Source organism: Crocodylus siamensis, chromosome 5 (assembly GCF_052110815.1).
Source record: "Crocodylus siamensis isolate JL-2025a chromosome 5, ASM5211081v1, whole genome shotgun sequence".
NCBI lineage: Eukaryota > Metazoa > Chordata > Crocodylia > Crocodylidae > Crocodylus > Crocodylus siamensis.
In genome coordinates this window covers 203,759,148-203,777,348 of record NC_143399.1, presented here as the reverse complement: position 1 = coordinate 203,777,348, position 18,201 = coordinate 203,759,148, and the positions used below count along the sequence as shown (strand labels likewise).

At 45.5% G+C, this 18,201-nt stretch overlaps 1 protein-coding gene across 1 annotated transcript in view; it reads left to right on the top strand.

Moving 5' to 3' along the window:
- Positions 1-17,254, top strand: part of ALS2CL (ALS2 C-terminal like) — a 57,157-nt gene extending 39,903 nt beyond the window's left edge. Inside the window, exons 15-26 of the mRNA XM_090047963.1 lie at positions 710-787; positions 2,935-3,062; positions 3,994-4,167; positions 4,782-4,875; positions 5,680-5,837; positions 7,522-7,590; positions 9,481-9,654; positions 9,903-9,945; positions 11,557-11,618; positions 12,314-12,463; positions 14,744-14,840; positions 15,768-17,254. Of these exons, the coding sequence (XP_089904089.1) occupies positions 710-787; positions 2,935-3,062; positions 3,994-4,167; positions 4,782-4,875; positions 5,680-5,837; positions 7,522-7,590; positions 9,481-9,654; positions 9,903-9,945; positions 11,557-11,618; positions 12,314-12,463; positions 14,744-14,840; positions 15,768-15,851 (1,311 nt within the window). The 3' untranslated portion in view covers positions 15,852-17,254. The remainder of the gene's footprint in view (positions 1-709; positions 788-2,934; positions 3,063-3,993; positions 4,168-4,781; positions 4,876-5,679; positions 5,838-7,521; positions 7,591-9,480; positions 9,655-9,902; positions 9,946-11,556; positions 11,619-12,313; positions 12,464-14,743; positions 14,841-15,767) is intronic.
- Positions 17,255-18,201: the final 947 nt, after the last annotated feature.

The window sequence follows — 18,201 nt, the reverse complement described above, 5'->3', positions numbered from 1 at the left end:
CGTTTGACCTCCGTACTCTTTCCTGCTATGGCAGGGGGTCCGACTCGATGATCTGCTCACGTCCCTTCCGACCCAACCAACTGTGAAACTATGATAGGAAGGGCCTTGCCTTGCCCCATACATGACTCTTGCTTTGTCCTCCTAGTGTCAACTTTTCCTCTGGGTTTCTACTTTATTATGGTCATAAGTGTCTTGCTTCTGTTTGGAGTTCATATTATTCAGCCAAGCAAGAGATACTCTGGAGTGTTTTGCTGGTCCTGCAATCTGTGCTGTGAGTTACAGCAGCACATGAACTGGCAGATCATCAACCCAGGCAAGTGGGTTACATCTGTATGTGCATTCGTGACTGCAGTCACAGAAGAGGTGCTCCATCAGAAAGACTGCTGGCTTGATCCGCAGTTCGTAGTGACTGCTGTTTCCCAGCACACTTGGCTGCTAATACAGTATTTCTGAGTGAAACACCATTGTCCACTTCCTTGCATAAGACACCTTTATCACATGGTGCCTGCCTGATAAACTCTTACCACGCCACATCCTTTCCAGTCTATGACCTGCTGTAGATTACCTGCCAGATGTCTCAGAAAAAAGATATCTGAAGCTCATGACATTTGTGATGTGTAACCAGAGATTGTCTCTGCTTTGGACAAAGAAGCCGGTGTGGGGTGTGTGTCACTTAAACGCTTTCCTTTCCTGTTCCTAAATCCCATAGGGCTCTGGGATTCTGCTTTTGGAAAATGACTCTATCTATGAAGGCAACTTCACGGAAGATCTGATGTTCGTTGGGAAGGTGAGTGTTTCACCGAATCTTAACTCAGCTGCATTACTACTTGTTTGTGCGAGAAAGCTGAGACTTGTGTTAAAAGTTAATCATTTTCTCCCTAATTAGACCCTTAAAGTTCCTTCCAGTTGGTCTTGTCTGGATCATGCTAGCAATTTTGGAAGGCTACACTTCAGAATGGACCCTTGTTCTCATCATCCACCTCTGGCATTGCAGAATCCGATGCCAGATTTGTATTCCAGGATACAAACTTTCATTTTCTTTTTAAAAATAGCTTCCAGCCTTCATAATGGCTGAGCAAAGCCTGTGAGAAGAACAGCAGAGAAGTACCAGAGTCTGCAATGGCATAAAACAATGGTTGAAGGATGACCTGCCCTGTTTGATTTATCGACTTAACTTCAAAAACTGAAGAATGACCATTTAAATGTCAACCTTGTCATTGCTGATCACTAACTAAATTAACCAGCTGATGAGCTCACCCTTCAATCTTCTAGCTTGCCACTACAAATATGCTTTGCAGATGAAGCATGGAGTGAGTGGCTGGTATCCTATTGATCTGCTTTCAGAGTAAATAAGTTGGGTGCTCCTGGATGAATGATAAGATATCTTAAAGGCAGCTTCCTCCTTCTGGTTGCTAGTCCATGGCTGCTGGTGCCTGCCACAGCTTCTAGGTAGGCTGAGATCTAATTTAATTTGAGCACTTGGACACAACTATATCCAAAATGAACGTTCATATTGGGTGGCTGGTTTTGAAAATCTCGGTTCTTCAACTTAAGCAGCAAATGCCCTGCTATTGGCATCAAAGATCCAAGGTTCAAACCCGCAAAGGATTAGCTATGGTTGTACTCTGTTTGGAAGCCAGTTTATATTGACCTCTTTAGTTTGAATCAACTTCCTTTCATAGATTCATAGATTCATAGATGCTAGGGTTGGAAGGGACCTCAATAGATCATCGAGTCCGACCCCCTGCATAAGCAGGAAAGAGTGCTGGGCCTACATTACCCCAGCTAGATACACATCTAGCCTTCGCTTGAAGACCCCCAGGGTAGGGGAGAGCACCACCTCCCTTGGGAGCCCGTTCCAGACCTCGGCCACTCGAACTGTGAAGAAGTTCCTCCTAATATCCAATCTAAATCTGCTCTCTTCTAGCTTGTGGCCATTATTTCTTGTAACCCCCGGGGGCGCCTTGGTGAATAAATACTCACCAATTCCCTTCTGTGCCCCCCTGACGAACTTATAGGCAGCCACCAGGTCGCCTCTCAACCTTCTCTTGCGGAGGCTGAAAAGGTCCAGTTTCTCTAATCTCTCCTTGTAGGGCCTGGCCTGCAGGCCCTTAACCATACGAGTGGCCCTTCTCCTTGTAACACTTCCAGCTGCCCAGGTGAGCTGTAGCTTCCCCAGGTCTTGAAACCATGAGTATGTGGTTTGCTTTGGTAGCAATGCGCGTTTGCAAGAAATCCATTATCTACATAAATCCAACTCCATTGTCCCTTTGCTCACTCCGCCGTACCCATGGGCGACTGGTGCCTCCTGAGTCTGTGGGGACACCAGATCACCAACTGGGGGGGGGTCCCCCAGTGGCCAATTGCCAACAGCAGCCGATAGTTGAGCCTGTGGTGCTACCAGGGGGTGCACGGCCAATCTCAGGGGGTGCACATGCACCCGCGTGCACCCCCTACGCATCACTAATGGTCATACCTTCTAGTAATTTAAGGAACACTGAAATAACTAAGTGAGAATTAAAGTTTCCTGATCCTACTCAGCCCAGTTACAGGTTAGACAAACACTTGGATGAGAGAGTTTTAATGGGAAAGGCTCTGCTTTGAGCAGGGGGTGGATTAGATGAGCTCCTGCAAGTCCTTCCAGCTCAAATTTTCTGTGATTCTTTAAATTTCTTGCTGGACTACCATCATCCTACTGGCATAAGGAATGTCCCTCAATGCAAGTGCATTTCTGCGTCTTGTCTGGAGATCCTTATGGAGCGGGGGAGAATGAATAAAGTTCCCATGCTGGAGTGTTTCAAGTCTATGGTCTTTCTGATGGCAACGGACTTCCTTTCAGGCATTGCATCAACTTCTGGGCTCTGTGGGAGGGGAGCTTGGGTTAAGTTTCCAGTCTCCCATTTCCCCATGACCTCCCGTTTCTGTGTTTTCCAGGGAAAGCTGACCTTTGCCAATGGCTTCACTCTGGAGGGCACCTTTAGTAACAAGTCCGGTCAAGGGCTGCAGACGCAGGGAGTCCTGAACACTTCCAGCCATCAGCTGGGCGACAGAATGATCAAAGTGTAAGAAACAGCAACTAATGGCTTGGGAGTAGGTCCAGATTTAGTGAGCCTATAGAGGAGGGCCAAAAGAGGTACCAGCAGACAGCAACAAAGCTGTAAGCAAGAACGAGAGGCCACAGTGCATGACAAAGTTTGCAAACGCTCATGACGTCACAAACGTTACAGGAAACTGAATGTGGAGAAACTCTAAGACTCTTATAAGGCCCCCAGGGGATTATGGGGAATATATTGTGGGGGAACTCAGCCTAGAGGGAAGAAAGGGGATGCTGGCCTTGCACACATTGGTTTCCATTTGGCACTACTCCACTCAAATGAAATTGTACAGAAATGGTTCAGCTGTTTCTGTGACTGTCACTGGGCACGTCTAAACAAGACGTTTACTGCGCAGTAGCCTCATAATACAGTGCAGTCACATGTCAATCCAAAACCATGCTAAGACGCGACTGTGCAGTGTTATTAGGCTACTGTGCAGTAAGTGTCACAAAAAACCCGTGCGCCAGCACTACTGCACAGTAACTGTAGCTACTGCACATTTACTTAGTACTTCATTAAGCAAGTACTAAACTAAATGCACTGTAACTACTGCACATTAATGTACGTGTAGACACACTCACTATAGAATTCGGTACATGTTACAAGGGGGAAAAAATGTAGTCTTGTTATTGCTCAATCAATTCATTGGCAAGTGCTTTAGGCCACAATGGCCCATCCATGACTTCTGGGCCTAATGCCTTGTCCTTCCAGGATGGTCAGTCTAACTTGACCTGCTGGATTCCTGCCTGTTGTTCCCAGTTGCACCCACTTATGTTAAATGCCTTTGTGCTTGAGCTGTTTGGGTTTATGACGGCATGAGATCAAGAGAGAAGGAAGTTGATGGCCATATGGAAGAAGGCGTCAGATCTGAATTCACTGACATCTCTTAATTGTGCAGTCAGTTGGGTCTTAACAAATTCCCAGTGGAGGCGAGATGGTGGGGAATCTACGACCAGTTTTTGGGGTTCGTCCACTCTGGCTGCAAAGAAGAAACTGAGGAGTCTTTCACGGGGTTTCACGTGCAGACAAGCAAGGAGCTACGGAAATCTCAGGAGTATCTCTGCTGCCAAAGGTGGGTCATGGCTTCCCAGTGCGGCGGAGCTCAGTTGCACGGTGGACTTGTACTCGCAATGTGTGTCGCTCGTGTCTGTTTATGTCACCTCCTCCCTGTTTTTCCCCTTGTTCACAGGCTCAGTATCACTTCATTGAGGCAAGTGCATTGTATAAGCCCAGAACCAATCAATTCTTCTTGCTTAGCATGAGGTGAATGCACATATAGGGATCTTTTTCAATACAGGTTCTTACCAAGAGAAGAAACTTGAGAGGATTAAAGTTGTTAACCTCTAGAGGCCCCTTCAGCCCTACTTCTGTCTATGACTTGGCCAGTCAAACTTGTCTTGTATCATCTGGGGGGGATCCTAACGTCTCACTGACTGCCTCAAGTCACCCTAAGAATGGTTTATGTGTGTCTTTGGGGAAGGGGAAAGGTACAGTGAAGTAATACTCATCATGAGATGGACCATAAATGCAACGAGGCCTACTTCTCCTGTGCCTCGTGTGTCAGTTCACACATTTGCAAAAGTCTACCAGGAATGTGATTATAATGCCTGGAGGTCTAAGGTAGAAAATGGGTGTGATGCGTGTAAAATCTCATGTCACTGTCATGCTTGTCTTGCTGTCTCGCAGGGGGGCTGAGGATGCACCTGGGAAGATGGAAGACATCCTTGAAGAGCTAGTTCAGCATCGCGAGCCGGAGCTGCTGCACTGCTATCTACAAAAGGTCTGTTTGAATGCACCCTTGGACCTTGGAAAATGGTCTGTGCCCTCAACAGCCCTTAATCAGGTCTGTGACTGTCAAGCACTCAGTATAAGCAGACCTTGGTGCCAGTGCAGAACAGGTCTGATTGGCATTAAACTCCTATAAAACAAGTGAGGGGTCCAAAAAAACATGGAGGGAAGAGGGAGAACAAGTTCAACCATATAGTAAGTTGATCAGGGGTGGTCCCATTCTAGCTAGTGACTTACTGTTGGTTGCTGGTAGCTCCTTCCCCCACTTCATCTCTAATTCTCATGTAGCAAAGACTCGGTAGCCAGTTATGCCACAAATCATTTCCCCCTTCTGAATTATGCAGTGAGCTTTGGTGTCGAGGTGGTCTGTTTTGGAGACTGAAGTTCCCTGCTCAGCTTGGTAGCCCGGTTTATGGCACGACAAGCCTACTCATTCCTTAAATCACACCTTTGGAAGAGCCAGCTCCAAGAAATTGCCCAGTGGCTTCTATGTACTTTCAGTGATTGGCTTGTGCTCAGGTTGCCTGCACGGGTGATAACGAGAGACCCTGATGTTGATCCTTCTTCAGGTTCACCGACAAAATGCTACTTGCAAAGCAGTAGTGCCATTGGTGGGAGTAAGCCTTGGTCAAGAGAAATGTGACTTTCTTCCAGCATGATATGGACACAAGACCTGTGCTCATTTTTCCCAGATTAATCCATCTTGGTAGTGAACCAAGGCCTGGGGTTTGACCATCTTCTCTGTCTCATCTTCCAGTCTCTAATGAAGTCCAACATCTCTCCATTGTTTTTGCAGGTTCTGAATTCTTCCCTCCATCCATTAGGCAAGCTGCTGAAGACCCTGACATTAGCCTTTCAAGCAACCTACTCTGGGACAGGGGCAAACAGACACCTACTGAACATGGCCCAAGAGGAGGTCAAGCACTATGCAAAGAAAATATGGGAATTTTACCAGTAAGTTCAGTGTGGGAATGGCTTCCTCATGCTACAGGAGAAGGCTTGCCGAGCAGGACATATAGCTTTTTCCCTTGGGCTAAGAAGAGACATTGCATTTGTCCCTGGACAAGTTGTGTCTGTACTGTATTTTGTCCAAGAACAGAAATATCTTAGGGTAGGTGGGTACACATGTTGCCCTCCTAATCAGGGTTTGGTGAATGGCTGAATGCACTGCTGCTTTTCTGCCAGGCATTCAGTGGTGTAATCCTGCAATAACTGTTCAGATGCATTTTGTAACATCTCAGGATAAACTGTTAAGACTTCATATCCCATCAACCTTTTTAGGATTTATCAAAGGGACAATGGACATAGCCATCTGAACCATTGCACTTTGCCCCAGGATAAAATGGCTTATCCCAGGACAAATGTGGCATCTTTTTGTAGCCTTGGTGACTAGAGCTGGTTTGTCACATCTGCCACATCTGTCCAAGCCAAATGCATTTCTCTCAAGGAAGTTCTTTCATTTATGAAGCTCTGTAGGTGATCATATAACAGTAGTGGTGTCATCTATACCCAGTACTTTCTTACCTCATTACTTCATATGCAGATGTAAGAACATGGACATAACGAGACTGGATGAGCTCCATCTAGTTGTGTATGCTGAGGGTTGAGTTTAGCTTGCAGAACATCAAAAGTAGGCTGGTGCATGCCTCCCCAACTTGATTCAGCTTCACTCAGGTTTACTAGGCTTATGAGTCAAACATCTCCACTTGTGGATGGAAAATTGGATATCATGCCAGGGTATCATTTTAGTTGCCCTTTTCAGAATAGAGCCATACTTCCGATCCGGGGTTTCAAATTTACCTTGCTCTCCTCCCCATTGGACCATGGGGCTCCCTTGCCGGCCGGACCCAGCTGTGGTGGCAATGGTGGGTTGAGCAGCAGGTGCGAGGGGTGACATAGCCATCACTTACCCCCTCTCACCATTGCACATTCTCAATGGGGCGACATGTCCCATATTTCAGCAGCAGGCCCCACCTCCAAATTTTGGGGCCCTCTGGGAGCTCCATACGCCAGACTGCATGGGCTGGATCTGGCCCATGGGCCATATGTTTGACACCCATACTTTTAGTTGATGTATTTTTAGAATTGAGCCCATTATACTCACAGGTAAGTTAAGGGCGTTCTCTGGAGGAAGAGGCCTCAATGCCTCTTAACCCTTCAACTCATATGCTACATATAGGGGCGCAAGGAGGAGTTGTTGACTGAGATGGGAGTTATACTTCCCATCACATCTGTCTGATACTTGAGCAAGTATCCACGTGTCTAGAGATGTCGCTGTTTCTTGATGGGATTAATTACAGACTTAGAAAATTCATTTTTGTGCTTAACAAGGATCACGAGGGATGAATCACTGGCCCACACATCATCTTTGGGCACGAAACTCCTTTCACTCAGAGGTTTATATGGGAAGTTTCCAGTCCACAGATCCCACACTGTCTCTCCAGAACATGTGGTTGCTTTTTGAGAGTGAACGGACTCCTTTTAAGTTACAAAAGTTTTAGTGCGCAAGCTCTGTAACATTGCTGTGCTAGCTTCCTATTTTGAATCCTGGGCTAGTCCTAGTTCATCTGTAAGTGATTTGCTCTTTATTAAATAAAAAAAAAAAGAGGCTAAATCACGATTCTTGCTTTCCTTTCAGGGGTTTGCTACATTTGGCCCTGGAGCAGAAAGGCCAACCATTGGCAGAGATGGAAGATGAAGAGACAAGGTAGCTGTGGCTAATAGTCATTTGGTTTTAAGCCTCTCACATTGGTGGCATTTCTTCCAAAGAAATGTTTGTTTGGAAATCCATTTGTTTCTTGGTGTTTGGATGAGTATATCTAAATGCCTAGGTGAGCATGCTAGGAGGGAAAAAAAATTGCTCTAATGAGTTTTCTTCATTACCAGCTTAATGAGGCAGAGTTGCTAAAGCATCTTTCAGTGGTGTGAGGTTGATTACGTTGCAGGGTGGGTTTGATCCAGACTTGGGGAGAAGGGTGCACTGAGTTGACTGAGTTGTAAATGGGTACCTAGTCCTTTGGGCTGAAGAGGCCAGCCATGAGGTTAGCCACATCCTTCGCGTGTGTCATGGGGAACCAAAACTGGAGTTCCTTAACCATGCTCGTCCAATGGACTTGCTAGACTTGGGTAAATCTTTTTGCCCACCATAGCCAGAAGAAGATGCCCAGTGAGTTTGGAAGGCAGGACAAATGGTGCTTCAGGTGAAATAATGTTTCTCTTAACATTTAAATGAGTTATGTGGTTGAACGTGAGACTCTGGGATATGAGATGAATAGGTCCTTCCTGACTGCTGTGTTGCAGCCATCACAACCTCTTCTCCACTGAGTGTGAACACGCAGAGCGTGAATCGCGTGTCTGTTATTGGGATAGCCTTTAATAGCTGTCAGACAGCATAGCATATCAGACCTCTGGAGAGCAATTAATACAGGGATTTATTAGAAATGCAAAAACCTAGAACTTTTGATACCTTTTATTAGACCCACTGAGAAACTGAAGGAAAAAAGCATATTTACTTCTTCACTTTCTTATTCATAGCATGATTCAGTGGCATAGAGCGACACGTTGCAGACTCATAAGGATGTACCTATCAAATACTGATTTACACGTGTACCTCCATTCCAGACAAGGGCACTGCAGCGTTATCTTGTTCTGTACCCAGCACAAAACCACAAGTTCCCTTTGCTCGGATCCCCCCGGCTGTTGCAGTAACTCATGCTGTTCGCTCCCTTCCAGGCACTACTACCAATCTGACTGATTGCAGCAAGTGGAACATGCCATATCTTTTGCAAGGGTATCAGGTGCTGCCAGGTTGGGCAGCTTCAGCTGTTTCTCGGCTTCAATGGAGTGACAGCAGTCTGGCTCAGCCAACACGCTGCAGGCTGAAACCCCCCTTCCTTGCACATCAGATTCAATTTGTTTTCTGAACGTGCAACGACAAATGCCATATCCTTGTCGGGTCATAGAAAAGTAGGGCTGGATGGGACCCCACAAGGTCATCTAGTCCAGCCCCCCGCTCAAGGCAAGATCATCCCTGGCTAAACCATCCCAGCCACGTGTCTGCCCAACCGAATCGGGAACACGTTAAGGGATGGAGATTGCACAATTTCTCTAGGTAGCCTGTTCTACCCTCCGACCGTTCTGCCTAATCTCTAACCTGAATTTCCCCTGCTGCAGCTTGAGACCATTGCATTTATCCCTGTCCCCTATGGCTACAGAGAAAAGGCCATCTCCATCCTCTCAATAATCACCCTTCAGGTATTTGAAGACTGTTAACAAATCACATCCCTCTCAGTCTTCTTCAGACTAAATACCCCTTGTTCCTTCAGCATTTCCTCATATACCTTGCTTTCCAGGCCTCTAATCATTTATGTCATTCTCCACTGGATTTTCCAATTTGTGCACATCCTGGCAATGTGTGGCCCCAGAACTGGACACGGTACTCCAGTCACAGTTATGTAGCCGTAATATTTGACTCAAAACTGGGGGAAGGGGGATGAGCTAGACCAACCTTTGAGGTCCTGTAGGTTGACCTTCGTGGATACAGCTTTTGGCTGACCGCAGTAGGGATCATTTGGGTTTTCTTTTCCCCCAACCTCAGCAACCTGAATGCCTACGGCATGATTTTACCTCTGATCCTGCCCTGTTTCTACCCGGAGCTTTCCATGCTCTACATGCTGTATCATGAAAAGGAAGATGACCTCTACTGCCAAGGCATTGTGAACCTCAGTTTGTTTTCTGACCTAAAGCTGCTGGAGTTCCTGGATGTCCAGAAGTGAGTAACACGGCAGCAAATGAATCCTTAAAATACCTGGGAATATATCAATTGGGATGGAGGGGGAGGTTCGCTTCATGGATGTGGGAAGAGAACTTGCCTGCAGGACTTGCGAAGTCCCCCTGAGCTGCAGCAGACATTTAATCAGCAGCTTCTGTAAAGGATGCTTCATTGCAGCAGGACAAAAATGAGCTGACATGGGTGGAGGGCTACATGTTATAGCCACTTCTTCTTTGGTCTCCCTTCAGGCACCTGTGGCCCCTCAAAGACCTCACCCTAACAACCAATCAGGTAAGAAATATCCCTTTGGGGCAGATTCTCAGCATCAATGTGGAAGCAATTACAATGAAAGTGGTAAAACAACTTTAACAAATCATAGAAACATAGAAAATGAGGATGGGAAGGGATCTCAGGTTACATCTAGGCCAACCCCCTGCTCCAAGCAGGACCAGCCCCAACTAGATGATCCCAGCCAAGGCTTTGTCTAGCTGGGTTTTGAAAACCTCCAACGATGGAGAGTCCACCACCTCTCTGGGTAACCCATTCCAGTGCTTTACTACCCTCCTCGTGAGAGTTTTTCCTAATATCCAACCTCAACTTTCCTTGCTGCAACTTGAGCCCATTGCTCCTTGTCTTGTCATCTGTGCACAATCCAGCTCCATCCTCAGGGAGGTGAAGGCTGCTATTAAATCCCCCCTCAGTCTTATCTTCTCCAGACTAAATACGCCCAGTTCCCTCAGCCTCTCCTCATGTGCCCCAGGCCGTTTAACCATTTTTGTTGCCCTCCATTGGACTCTCTCCAACTTGTCCACATCCTTTCTATAGTGGGGGGCCCAAAATTGGACCCAGGACTCCAGATGTGGCCTCCCCAGTGCTGAAGAGAGGGGAAGAATCACTGCCCTTCATCTGCCGGCAACACTCCTACCAATCAGCCCAGGATGCCGTTAGCCTTCTTGCCAAGAAGGGCACACTGCTGGCTCATATCCAGCTTATTGTCCACTGTCACCTCCAGGTCCTTTTTGTAGAGCTGCTGCTTGACTAGTTGGTCCCCATCCTCTACTGGTGCACAGGGTTGTTCAGATCTAAGTGCAGGACTTTGCACTTGTCCTTATTAAGCCTTATGAGATTTCTTTTGGTCTAGTCCTCCAATTTGTTGAGGTCTCTGAATCCTAACCCTACCCTCCAGCATATCAACTACTCTCTCCCTCTTTCAAACTTGCTGAGGGTACCCTCCATCTCATCTTATTGAAGGAGGCATGCAAATGTAATTACAGCTGAAGATCTGGGCCTCTGCATACTTAGGTATGCTTCAAAGATCTAGGAATTGATAACAGGTCATAGAGATCGGATCACAGGACTACATGGAGAACAGGATTTTTGGCAATAGATGCCATATATATTTACATACCGCATGCGCCTCTTTTGTGAAAGGAGAACGAAAGGTGGGGAGGGATTTTTCTTCTTAACCAAACTATTCAGAATCATTTTTCTTACCTGGGAGATGCATCCCAATTTTTTATTGCTATTTTTTGTGGGGGAAAGGTAAGTGTGGTATATGATTACATAAGGTATCTTACTAGTATGGCTGAAAATCAGTCTCATCTTACAACACCATGGAGCTACGTGTATGTAGGTGTATCCACCAAGCAGAACCAAAGCAAAGAATAAGAGATTCCCCACAGTGGTAGGTACCGCTTTTCTTCTGATCTTGGTGGTTATGCAGTGTTGGTACAATGCTGAACATACATATTCCACTTCCTTGATGTCTTCACTTTGCAAATATATGTGTGCTAATGAAGTGCTCTTGATGGAAACATGCTTGATATAGGTAAGCTTCATGTGCGATCAGCTGGTCATTGGGGCACTAGAAATGACACCCAGCTGTTTGTCTGCCTTTTTCAGAGGCGCTCCCTGATCAAAGATAAGTGCTTCCTTTCTGCCACTGAATGCCTGCAGAAAATAATGTAAGTTGCCTTGCATGATCTCTTAGTGATAAGAAGAAAAGTGCAGGGACCACAGTTTGTGCTTTGTGGAAATCCCGCCCCTACCAAGCCAAATTTTGATCCATTGGAAACAATTCCTCCAAACCCTCTTGACTTGATTAAACATAGAAACAGCTGCTTTGAAATGAAGCTGAAACATCCCAGTCCATTTATGTAAGGAGAACGTTGAGATTTTGTCAACCTTTTCTCCAGGTTTTCGAGTTTGCTTAATTTTTTTTCAGAACATCTTTTCTTTAAAATTCACAAGTTCGGTTTTGAATGAAGTGGCGCTTTGTACTGGGGATGAAGGGGCAGCACTAGGGATTTTGGCCTAATTCTCTAGATTTATGATGCAAGGTTAGACAATGTGGTGGTAAAGATACCTGAGCCCAGGGAAAGGTATCCATAAGGAGAGGCTGTAGGTGCAGGGATGGGGGGTGACTAATGCAGGGGACTTCATGCCTATTTTTTGAACTGCGGTAGGAAATATTTTTCTGACTTTATTTTGTATCCTAAAACATGAGGATTGGCAGCCCTTGTAAGTCTTAGTTCAGTTGGTTTAACTGCTCTTTAGTGCATAAATGTCAGCGAAGCTCTTTAGGCCAGGAGCGGTCTGTTTTAATGCATCTGGGTTTTATTACTTAATTTGGTAGTAATGGAGCTTCTTTTATTGGTAGCATGACCGTGGACCCCCAGGAAAAACTGGAGGTCCTCCAGAAGACGTATGAGGAGATTGAAAGCACCGTGTCACGGGTGGCGGGGAAGGACTATAAACTCCCAATGGACGATCTCTTACCGCTGTTTATGTACGTTGTGTCACGAGCCAGGTGAGAAATAGCTTTGCATTTATGGCTGCTAGCAATGATACCTCTCGCCTACACTCGATGATTAGGGCTGGCCACATTTTTCTGTTGCAACGATTCGAAGAAAAACCCAGGTCTCTGCTTAAACCCTTCAGGTTTGCATGGAAAGCGGATGGGCTTTTGTACAAGACCCCCTTGCAAATTATTCTTTTTGCAAATGCTGAGTGGTAGCTCCCAATCCCACGCTCTATGAGGCTGGCTCCTTAGCCATATTCTTCTCCCCATGAGCCAGAGCCAGGGGCTCCAATGAGGCATCAGCATCCATCTCTGATGGGAGACCGTGGGGCATCGTGGGAAATATGGTGCGAAGGAGACCAGAATAGGATTATGGAGCTCCTCAACTATGTCTCCCTGAGATGTGATTTCCAAAAGACAGTTGCTGAATCAAGGAAAATCAGGGTTGTCTGGAAACTTGTCCTAGCTCTTTCTGACCAGCCCTAAATGACTTACCTTTTGCCTTCCATGCTGCGGACGTTTCGGTAGCAACCAAAATACCAAAGCAGCACAGCATCCACGCCCTGTCCATCATTCCTGTGGGGGAGCACAGTCTATTTGTCTCTTTGCCAAGTAGCTTGAAAGGATCAGAAAAGGGTTGGCTGTTAGATTAGAAAGGAGGACCGCTGGGAACTGTTCCTGACCCTCCTGGAAAACATGACTAATGTATTTGGGTAACAATGGTTTGTAGATTATAGAAGGGACTCAGATGCTACTGAGTTGGCTGATGATTCATAGCCACCAGCGGCTGGAAGGGACCTTGCCAGATCATTGAGTCCAGCCCCGCTGCCATAGGCAGGAAGTCTGCTGGGGTCAAATGACCCCCGCAAGATTAGCATCCAAATGACGTTTTCTAATGTCCAGTCTAAATCAGTCTTCCAGGAATTTGCGGCCATTAGACCTAATTATCTCTTGGGGAGCCCTGGTGAACAGATGTTCTCCCAGATCCTGGTGCACTCCCCTTATGTACTTATAGGCAGCCGCCAGGTCCCCCCTGAGCCTGCACTTCTCCAGGTTGAAAAGTCCCATGTCCCTCATCCTCTCCTCGTAAGGCTTGCTCTCTTGGCCTTCGATCATACCAGTGGCTCTCCTCTGGACTGAAGCGCGGGGCCCAAAACTGGATGCAGTATGCCAGCTGCAGCCTTGTTAGAGTTGAGTAAAGCAGGAGGATGACATCCCTGGTTTTGCTTGAGATGCATCGGTGGATGCATGCCAGAGTTTGGTCTGCTTTGCTGGCCACAGCGTTGCATCGGTGGCTCATGTTCATGTTGTGGTCGATCAAGACCCCCAAGTCTCTTTTGATCGTGGTGCTAGTGAGTGTAGCACTGCCAAGCCTATAAGTATGATGCTGGTTTTTCTTCCCAAGGTGGAGCACCCTGTACTTCTCTGCATTAAATGCCATCAGGTTTTGGTCCACCCACCTTGTGAGCCTGTATCCCCAACCTGTCCCCCAGTGCGACCGCCTTCCCCCTTAGTTTAGCGTTGTCCACAAACTTTGCCAGTCCACAACTGATGCCCAAATCCAGATCATTAATGAAAATGTTGAAGAGTACCGGCCCAAGTACTGAATCCTGAGGGACACCACTAGTCACCTCGTGCCATGTTGACTTGCTCCCATCAACGAGTACTCTTTGGGTCTGACCCCAGAGCCAGTTCCCCAGCCATCAGACTGTGAGGTGGTCGAGGCCGCAGTTTTCCAGCTTAGCCATGAGGACATCATGGGAGACCAAGATTAAGCTTCCACAATATAGCAAGAGCTAGGAATTAATAAGAGCAATCTAACCAACCTACTGCTAGGAATTTAAGACATACCTGGAAGAAATGTTGCATGTGCTCCCCTCACTAGTTTAGAGGAGAGGAATGTGAGGTTCAAGAATGAACATCCTTGATACTCGATGCATTGTGATTATGGAGGTTCCCAGGGCAGTGTTTTGCCATCTTCAGACCTACAGACGGATGCTGTTTTCCTAGATTTGGCATGACCACCCCAGTCCAAAATAGCTCTGAGCACCATGCCTATCTGCAGTTGGGGATGATGTGGCAGAAAAGTCACGGTTTGGGGTTTCTTAAGTACTGAGCACCCATGATTCGTGATAAAGTCAGGCATACAGTCCCTCAAATCAGGCCCCACTAGATTAAGGTCACACACCAGGGATTGGTGACTTAAGAATTTCTGTCTCCACTACTAGACCAGATATATACATAACACAAGGAGTCATGACAAACCTGGCTCCTTTTTTTGTTTTCTAGTATACAACATCTAGGTGCAGAAATACATTTGATCAGAGATTTGATGAATCCTACTAACACAGGAGGGATTTATGACTTTCTGTTAACAGCACTGGAGGTAAGAGAGTTTAACAATGCCAATCAGACTGTAGCAGGAAAGACTTGATGAAACTAAAGTACCTTTTTTTGCTCAGAAGCTGTGGAATTAGCTTTCCTGAAGACAGGTGATTAGCTCCCCCCGACCAGGGATGTTTTTGGGATAAGTACATTAATCCAGCTATTATAGAAACCATGCCACTATCTACAGTATTTCAGTCTTAGATTATATTCATCGCTTCTCTTCATACAAAAAATCAAGTAGTTTTGATTTAAAAAAGAAAACGGGGGGTGCGGGAGGTCTGTAAGAACTTTGTAACATTGACACAGGTTATATGGTAGACCTAATCCTGAGCAGTTTTCGGGGCAGCGCTTCTCAATCTCATTAGACTCAAAGCACCCCTTGGAAAGTGCCACCTCTTAGCTTTCACTTGTTTTTTGACTACCAAAAAAATAATAGAGGAATTCTTCTGTTGCAAAGAACTCAGAAAGACCATCACAGGTCTGGCACTAAGGATTCCTATTTGAAATCACTGGGTTTATCTTGTGAATTGTGTAGATATTTGCTCACTTAGCAGTGCTAATGATTGTACGGCATCACATGGTGCCCTTAAAAAGATCTCATGGCACCCTAGGGTACACCAGTCCTTTGGTTGAGTGACAGCTTTAAGATTAGATGAAGACTACACAAGTAGCTTGCACCCATCTTGCTGCAACAGCAGCATCGGTTGTCCATGGTCTGAACCTTGGTTGGTAGACAGCAGGTGCTAGAGACCTTCCCTGTCTTGCCATGCCGACTAACCCTGGGGATAATGTTTGAAGTCCTATTTGTAGTTTGCAAACTCACTCTGATCTCAGCATACATGCGTGAGACTAGAATTTGGCCCAGTCTACTGAAATGGATGCCCACACGTCTCTTTACTGACTCTGCTCCTGTTGCTTTGTCCAGTCTTGTTACGAGCACATTCAGAAGAACATCAAGCTCCATCACAGAGAGACTTGGCATTCGTCACGTGATTCCCGATGTTTATAATCCAGGGAACTCTGGTTTGTGCATTTTGGTGGAAGACTCATAGGTGAAGGAACTGAGTCACTGCCCCTCCAGTTACCTTTCCAATGGGAAGAATGCTTATTTTGGACCCGAGCTTTTATTTATAGTATAAAAGCCTGGACTCGTTAAGATACCACGATCAAGACGCTTCCCTCCAAAATCTCTTGCCCTTGGTGGGACTTGGATCTGGGCTCCTCTCCCTGACATACAATGAAGCAAAAATAGACTCTAATGCAACAGCCAAACTATAATCAAAGCCAGTGAATATTGGCCTGAAATCTGCAAGCCTTCATTTTTGTGTTCTGGGCAAAACCGCTTTCAGAACAAACCATTTTGTGGAATGTGTATTGAAATCAGCATATTTTCCCCTTCGTTTTACAAGTAGCCTCTGCCCTATAATCCCATTTTTAATGACTCTTGTTTTTATGTATTTATTTTGCACTGGCAAACTACCCAAAGAGGGAAAATGTATTTATAGAAACCATAAAATGAAGCCGAAAGAGCTGACCAAAGCTGCATGCCTCGAACTGATCCATGGATAGACTCAGCTGCATGGAAACAGAAAAGGTCCCTCTCCTTCCCCCAGTAACTCTTCATGAAATAGTGACGCTGAAGGCTGTGTGTAGCTGAAAGGAGGATCGCGCCCTATCCTCTTGGCCAGACCCTCTCTGCTCCATCCCTGCTGCATTTTGAAGCTGCTATGGATTCATTCCCCTTGTTTGCTGCTTTTTAATTGTAAATTATTATTTTCCCTTGCTTCCTGCTGAACCCTATTTAACTTCAGGGATGTTCCCATCTAAACTCTTTTGTGCCTTATATAAACAGGCGTTACTCAGCTCTGTAGATGCATAGATAACACAAAGGAGACAATATCCTGCAGCAAAAGATCTCTGCAGTTCTGTAAAGGAACCAACCAAAACACATTTTAAAATGCATCACCTCCTGCACTTATTGTCTGGTGGAAACACCCTGATCTTCCGGAAATACAGTTTCATGCTGATGCATCCTCCCTTTGAAATGGAGCTTAAGGGGCAATATCAGGACAGAGCATGACTTGCTTCTATAGTGCCTTTTTAAAAAAAAGGCAAACTGTGTATATAGAATATTGCACTGAAACCAAAATACACTAAATAGGAATTTATCCAAGTTGGATATTAGAGCAAAAGCTCTATTTAACTGGATTTGAACCTGCTTTTTTTTAAGTCTGATGTAAAGTTGTGCCCTATCTTTATAACGATGCTAGAGACTGTCACCTCATGACTACTGCAAACTTTGTGTGCTGTTGAATGAGTTGAAACTGTTTTATATCAGATTGACTCAGGACTCTTGTTAATGTGTGTTTTATATTTGTATGTAAATAAACCCTATTTCTATTTTTAAAGAGAGAGAGAGAGTTTGGAAATTATTTAAAGGGTTTCTCTGCCTTCCCCTTTCTGCTCTGCTGTGATGTTTCTGCACCTAAACCTAGACTATTTTTCAGAAAAGCCTGAGAGTGCCTACGGTGGGTAGTCATCAAGCATGATAACGGAGAATGTAGTCTCCACATTAAGGATTCTTCAAATACAATACAAACGCAAAACCCCGAATCCTGCCTTGCTCCTCAACAAACTGATCCAACAACCAGTTTATTGTCACTGTCATTAAACCAGCACATTCCTCTGTCTTGTATTGGTTACCCTAATACTTCTTATGATGTTTGATGTAGTATGAGTATCAGACCTATGTTTGCTGGGGAAAGCTGAAGAAAAAGCCTCTCTTTAATTTGGTGCTAGACCACAAACATGGTTGACTAACTGGCCATGTAAAACATTAGCTGTAATACTGTGACCAATTCAAAGTGCTGGGTTCTCGTTGTACATGCTTGAACTGCTGCCCATGTTTGTAGATGTGAGGAGCAAAGCCGAGCTGTTATGGGATGAAAGCAAATCAGTGCCATTTAATCCCCCAATTTAATTTGAGATTATCCCACTTTCTTAAAAGGCACCTGTAACCTAGTCTCTTGACATCAAGTTACAGAACATCCCTCCATGGGTCACTGGCACTGGGGGAGAGGGGCAAACCCCCACGACTTCTAAGGCATCACCTTATAATGCCTGAAATTCAGAAGGGATCAGTCTGTAGAAGGGACTGGGTTGTAGCAGAAGTGCTGTAGAGGCTCATGTGGGTGAACTGAAAAACTTCTAGTGAGAGATGTTCATGTTGATACATTTAAACACATGGTGCACGGTTATGTGATTGACATTACAGCACTGGAACAGTCTGATAATATGCCTATGGCAGACTGGCTATTTAGGAATAAAGTAGATGTGTTCGAGCCAATTGCAAAGGACAA